At 45.3% G+C, this 7,231-nt stretch overlaps 1 protein-coding gene across 1 annotated transcript; it reads right to left on the reverse strand.

Annotated features, from left to right (window-relative positions):
* Positions 1-4,945: 4,945 nt before the first annotated feature.
* Positions 4,946-6,090, reverse strand: LOC145996723 (kinesin-like protein KIF26B). The gene has a single exon (XM_083133248.1). The coding sequence runs from the start codon at positions 5,954-5,956 to the stop codon at positions 4,946-4,948; it is 1,011 nt and encodes a 336-aa protein (XP_082989374.1). The 5' UTR covers positions 5,957-6,090.
* Between the last annotated feature and the right edge of the window lie 1,141 nt (positions 6,091-7,231).

The following is a 7,231-nucleotide window of genomic DNA, read 5'->3' on the forward strand; positions in this document are numbered from 1 at the left end:
ATTTTATCTAGTAAAATGTGCTGCACCAAATCAAATGCTTTGGTAAAATCTAAAAATAATCCATACACATGCATTTTTTTGTCTCTCGATTGTAGTTTATTTGTAAATTCGAAAATAGCTTCTGATAGTGATTTACTTTTTTGGTATCCAAATTGATGTTTGGATAGAATTTTATGTTTTTCTAAGAAAGTTTCTAATCTATTTAGCATTATTTTCTCTATTACTTTAGAGAAAACCGATAAAAGAGATATTGGCCTATAGTTCGAGCATTTCTCTTTGTTCCCTTTTTTTTAATAAAGATCTCACTTTTGCTATTTTGTACTCACTATGGAAAATACCTGTGTCTAAAGGTGTGTTGCAAATACTTACTGATAGGGTTCGGGGTGAAGGACTTGGTAATGAGGATTAATAACCAGACGGTGAACAATTAATACATTTAATATACACTGGACGTTATGTCCGAAGCATTCAAATACATTGAACCATGATATAACAAACATTACACAGAATATATCTGCTTATGATTTTTCTTCTTCTTGCCGTGAAGACTAAGCCTTGTAGCCATACCTAGACCGTATCATCCCTCCAGGTGTCCCATAAAAAAAATCAGATATGCTGATGACCGTATCGATCTGGTGGGCGGCGAACCCTGGTAGACCTTCTCGGAGATGAGTGAGGTGTGCTAGGACCTGGTCCTGGGTATCCGGCTCTGCCTGGGATAGGTTCTGGTACTGTTCCACCGGGGTTTGTTGAATTTCTATTTGGTATTGTAACGTTGAAGTCGTCGTCATCTGCAGTGTCACGTGAAACACGTCTCTTCAACCACCTGGGATGTACCACTCGTTTGATTCCATCTTCCAACATTATCTCGTAGAGGATGCTATCCCCAATTCGACGAATGACAACTCCTGGGATGTAATTTGGAGTACCATGCTTAGGTGATTGAACCCAAACTGCTGAGTTGATGGTGAAAGTACCATATCTCGATGAAGAATCGTTCTGAAATTTTGCTGACTTCCTCGGCTTGAACGGAGATTCACTCGACAGAGGCAGATTGTTTGGTTCCCACCAAAATCTTGGTCGGTATTTCAAGACCGAAAGTGCCGGCAGGCTTCCTTTTCCACCCAGTCGCGTGTTCCGAAGGATGAAAAGAAGGTTGGCGATCCCCATATCAAGTTCAAGCGTGCTGAGATTGGGCTTGTCAGTTATAAGCTTGACAAGAGCGGTTTTGACAGTACGAACGTATCGTTCGGCTAAGCCGTTGCTAGGACTGTGATAAGGTGGTGAAGTAACATGTTTGATGCCATTCTTAAGGCAGAAGTTACGAAATTCGAGAGAAGTGAACGTTGGGCCTTTGTCGGATACGATAGTATTTGGTATCCCTAGCGTGGCGTAAGATTGCATAAGCCAGCGGATCGTTTCCTTTGTGTCCAATGTGTGTAGAGGCCATACTTCTGTCCACTTGCTGAAGGCGTCTACTATCAGTAGGAACTTAGGCCCTGCAAAGAAAAAATTGTCTATATGCCATCTCTCGTTCACGTACGAAGCGAGAGGCCATGAAGAATCGGGTCCGTTGCGGACCTTAGGAGCATTAGCTCGGCATGTATTGCAGCTCGCTACAAAATCCGTAATCTCTGCTGACATGCCTGGCCACCAAAATCTCGATAGACACAACTCTTTCATACGAGTTGAACCTATGTGCCCATCGTGTAAAGCTCTAAGAACTTCATTCCGTTTAACTGTGGGAATGATAAGTCTACCCGACCACATGAGCGTTCCCTGCTCGTACGTTAGGTGAGCTCTTCTTTCGAAGAAAGGTGCGAGCTTCTTCCGTTCGGTAGACGTGTCGTGTTGATCTGGCCAACCATTTACTACACAGGAGACAACTAATGAGAGCAGTGGGTCTTCTGAAGTGGCGTTCTGTATTGAGTCTCGAGAAAGAGGAGCTACAGCGTCTTCAATGGACCCGAAATATGCATGAAGTTCTTCTTCTCCAGCTGGTATTGTGTCACGTGTTTGCGTAGGCAACCTGCTTAGCATGTCAGCTACTTCTACCTTGCTGGAATGAATTATATTATATTGGTATGAAGATAAAAGTAGAGCCCATCTCATCAATCTATTGGATGAATGTTTTGAAATGGCTCGATCCGGAGAAAATATAAACTTTACAGCACGTGCGTCTGTAACAATCTCGAACTTGGATCCGAGTAAAAATTTGTGAAATCGCTTGATACCGTGAACTATGGCTAGAGCTTCTCTCTCTACCTGGGAGTATCTGCGCTCCGTCTCACTGAAGGTGGTAGAAGAGCAGGCGATGGTCTGTAGACCGCTATCAACTCGATGACACAATTGTGCGCCACAGCCGAAAGGAGAGCCATCAGTGATAAGTACAACTGGCTTTGTTGGGTCGAAAGGCACAATAGGATTTATCTGTCGAAGTTCCGCCATGATGCTGTCGAACTCGTGTTGACAGTTATCGTCCCATTTCCAAGAGACGTTTTTCTTGAGTAAAGAAAGTAAAAAGTGAAGTTTCGAAGCTAAGTTCGGTACAAACTTTCGATGAAAGTTGATCATCCCGATGAAGGAACGTAATTGTGATTTGTCTTGAGGTGGGGGAGAATTTAGGATGGCCTCCAAGTTCTTGTCTGACGGCCGTATACCAGCGACGTCAATCTTGTATCCTAGGTACTCGATAGATGAGGTTAGGAATTGGCTTTTGCTGGCGCTCGCTTTGACATTGTGTTTGGCCAGACGATTCAGGACATCACACGTGCGTGTGAAGCATTCTTGCAATGTTTCACCTCCGATGATGACGTCATCAAAGTAGAAAGAAACTCCGGGAATGTCATCTAGAATCTTCGCTAGGACCATTTGAAACAGATCTCCACTTATGTTTATGCCAAAAGGTAGTCTGTGAGGTTTATATAAGCCCCAAGGTGTGTTGACGACAGTGATGCGTTTGGCAGCTTCAGAAAGTTCCAACTGTCCGTAAGCCATTTGAAGGTCAATTACCGTAAAGTATTTACACCTGGCCAACTTAGAGAAAATATCCTCGACTCTAGCAATGGAAAACTTGACGTTTTCAGTCATTTTATTCACCGTTCCTGAGAAGTCAGTGCAGAGACGAAGTGAGCCATCTTTCTTGGTAACAACGACAAGTGGTGAGGCCCAATCAGAATATCCGACCGGTTCCCATAACCCTACTTTCACTAGATTTTGAATAGAATCCTGAACACGGTCTCGAATACCGTAAGGAACTTCGTAATGTCTACGAAATATTGGTGCAGAGTTGGATCTCAGTGGTATATCGACCAAATAAGGTGTAATTGGCTTGGACAAATCACCATCAAAGATTTTCTCGTATCTAGAAGAAATTTCTCGCCTTAGGTCGTCGGCACCAGCGTTAGTAATAGTACCTTGTACTGTGTTAGTTGAAAGAACACTGGCCGTAACTAATAATCGCCTCCAAGATGGTTGAATAATGTCCAACCATGTACGACCGATCAATGGATATAAAAGTTTCTCCTGACAGAGAAAGACAGGTAAAGTATAATCCCTATTGTCTAAGTATAGTTTGACGGATGTTTGTGCTGTAACACGAACATATCCTTCGTTTACACCTCGTAATCGTAGGCTAGAATTACATTTAACATAGTGTGGAAACAACTGATCAAAATACTTCTCGTTGAAAAGAGTAACAGCAGACCCAGTATCTACTTCACATTTAACAATACACTTATTGATTTGGAGATTTATTATGAAGCTATCCGAACTGATTTGGTGCTCCAAAATGTGTTGAGTAGAAGTAATCAGTGTGGAACGATGACTGAGCGCACAAGTGTTGAGATGGTTGAAGCTGAACGTAGACAACTCATCGGGTGTTGTGCTCCGTGAGGTTGAACTGGACGTTCTATTCACGGCTCTATCTTTTTGCTTCTTTCTGCATCGTATATTCCAATGGCCTTGTCGTTTGCAGTAGCTACAGATTGCGTTTCTTGCCGGACATAGACCTTGTGGGTGATTCTTTGTGCAGTTGCCGCACTGGGAGTGAGGATTTTGCTTGGTAGCAGTTGTGTTCTGAGGTTGATTGTAGCTCTTCTGCCTCGTTTCGCCCGAGCGTGAACTCTTTGAAGCGCCTGTGTGGCGATCTGGATTCATCCGCGTCAAATTTCTTGAGCTGGTGGCAAAAGTCACAGAATCTGCATTGTACTTATTCGAGAATAATTTAACTTCTCGTTCTAATAACTCACAATGCAAAGCAATTTCTTGACATTTAGCAAAGGAAAGATCACTTTCAGATAATAATCTTTTTCGAGTACTGTCAGATTGTACACCAACAAGAAATTGTTCAACAAGTGCCTCATCTAAATACTGCTCATACGCACATTTGGCTGCTTGTTGTTTGATTTTCACTACGAATTGAGTAACTGATTCTCCTTGAGATTGGATACAATTTCGAAACTTGAACCTCTCTGTAAACTTGTTGGTTTTGGGCCTGAAGTGCTGAACCATTTTGTCGTGAATGACAGCATATGTTAGATTACATGGCATTTCAGGAGCCGTAATATTGCGAAGTACTTGAAAAGCCTTAGGACCTATGACTGCTAAGAGAACTGCTGCTTTTTTTTTTCATTTGCCACATTCTGGGCGAGACAGAGTTGATCAAAACGCATGAAATAACTATCAATATCTTCATTTTCTTCAGCAAATTCGCTGAATGTAATGTTGAGAGCCATGTTATCGAAACTTCAAATTACATTAACTGATAGAAATCACTGGCATGTATGAAAGTTACGATGTGTAACTGAAACTTGCATGTAGAAAATTAGCAAACTTAAACGTTACATGTAAGACCGTCTTGTTGATTTGCTACAGAAATCTTACTTGTTATAATCCCGTGCCGATAAAGTCATCCTGACGATACGATTAGAATCCTTCAAATTTTCTATTCACTGTCCACAGCGCCAAACGCAAACACGTGACACAATACCAGCTGGATGGTGGAAAGGGTGTCCGTGTAGTGATGTGCTGAAGGAGACACATGAGCAATCATGGCGGCGTGGCACGTCAAAGATCCTAGACATTCCTTCACTAGCTGCGTCACCTTGTTATCTCTGTATGGCAGATGTTTCTGTCCGTTGAAGATCGCGAGGAGGACGTTTCCGAGGCCCGAGAGGGGGATTCCGCCGGTCGCTCTCCCTCGCTCGCAGCTTCCCAGGTCTATCAGGTGGAGCCTGCTTCTGCCTCCGGCCACTCCGCCCTTGCCAGACTTGTCGACGCTGTACTGGTAAACGTGGAGCGTGTAGAGCAGGTGAGTATCTCTGGTCTCGTCCCTGCTCCTCGAGACCAAGGCCGCGTCCAGGTAGAACGCCGCCTTCTCCGCTGTAGGGACTCTCAGCTCGCTCTGGTTCTGCAGCTGGGTGCCGAAGAGAGGGTCGTCGCGCAGGTACACGCCGGGCGACTGCTCCGAATCGTTCGCATGCCCAGCCAGAAGGTCCTTGAGGTGTTCCGTAGGGCCCGCCACTTCCACGGCCGAGACGCGCACCGAGAATCGAGCCCCGGTCTTCTGCTTCTGCTCGTTGATCCCCCTGAAGAGCCAGGCGATGGCGCAGGGGATGACGCCCATCGTGTTGGCGGACTCTCCGCTCCCCACCATCGTGTAAGTTTTACCTAATTTGGCATGTCCGAAGCAGAAGAGGCAGCCGTCCGTTCCGTTGATGACGGCATGGATGACGTCAGTTAAGGCACTGGAGCAAATTTCCGTCTGCGATTCGTCTTGCGAGAAGATGGCGTCGAAGGCGAACATCTTGGGGGCAGCGACGCCGACGGGCCTGTCCTCCGGGGCTGAAGATCCTCCGCACGCCGCTGGATCGAACAGAGTCACCTGCTTCTTCCGCTTGTCCAGGCTGAGGAACGGGGAGGACGAGTCACCCGCAGAGCCGGCCACCCGCAGCATCACCTTCACCTTGCCAACTCCGCTGACTTCTTTGACCCCGATGCGCCGCAGAAGCGCGGGGGGTGGCGGGGGCGGTGAGCGGTGGATGACATTGTAGAAGTGGGTAGGGAACTGTGACGTCAGTTCCTCTTCTCCCGAAGTACAGGTTTAAATTTTTCCAAAAGCATTTTTTCCTTCTCCTGCAATGCTTTGTCAGATGGATTGTTTGGGTCTACACCCTCCGAGAGCGTAGTCTCCTGTGTAATGTATTTTACAATTACAGTCATCAGCGCATTGATAAATCCTGGTGCTGTGTAATGTGAAGGATCTAAATTGTCCTTTATCCATTTGTAGAATGGCGTAGGATTTGGATCCGCTTGTAACTGTTTCCATAATTCAGCCTGGATTCTAAGTAATGGGAATAAGAAATTCAGTCCTCTGTAACGTTGAAGTCGTCGTCATCTGCAGTGTCACGTGAAACACGTCTCTTCAACCACCTGGGATGTACCACTCATTTGATTCCATCTTCCAACATTATCTCGTAGAGGATACTATCCCCAATTCGACGAATGACAACTCCTGGGATGTAATTTGGAGTACCATGCTTAGGTGATTGAACCCAAACTGCTGAGTTGATGGTGAAAGTACCATATCTCGATGAAGAATCGTTCTGAAATTTTGCTGACTTCCTCGGCTTGAACGGAGATTCACTCGACAGAGGCAGATTGTTTGGTTCCCACCAAAATCTTGGTCGGTATTTCAAGACCGAAAGTGCCGGCAGGCTTCCTTTTCCACCCAGTCGCGTGTTCCGAAGGATGAAAAGAAGGTTGGCGATCTCCATATCAAGTTCAAGCGTGCTGAGATTGGGTTTGTCAGTTATAAGCTTGACAAGAGCGGTTTTGACAGTACGAACGTATCGTTCAGCTAAGCCGTTGCTAGGACTGTGATAAGGTGGTGAAGTAACATGTTTGATGCCATTCTTAAGGCAGAAGTTACGAAATTCGAGAGAAGTGAACGTTGGGCCGTTGTCGGATACGATAGTATTTGGTATCCCTAGCGTGGCGTAAGATTGCATAAGCCAGCGGATCGTTTCCTTTGTGTCCAATGTGTGTAGAGGCCATACTTCTGTCCACTTGCTGAAGGCGTCTACTATCAGTAGGAACTTAGGCCCTGCAAAGAAAAAATTGTCTATATGCCATCTCTCGTTCACATACGAAGCGAGAGGCCATGAAGAATCGGGTCCGTTTCGGACCTTAGGAGCGTTTGCTCGGCATGTATTGCAGCTCGCTACAAAAT

This window comes from Lepisma saccharinum, chromosome 13 (genome assembly GCF_977018435.1).
Source record: "Lepisma saccharinum chromosome 13, izLepSacc3.1, whole genome shotgun sequence".
NCBI lineage: Eukaryota > Metazoa > Arthropoda > Insecta > Zygentoma > Lepismatidae > Lepisma > Lepisma saccharinum.

Excerpts from the sequence above, each read along its gene's own strand:
- LOC145996723 (XM_083133248.1), bottom strand. The coding sequence starts at position 5,956 with ATGCTGCGGGTGGCCGGCTCTGCGGGTGACTCGTCCTCCCCGTTCCTC.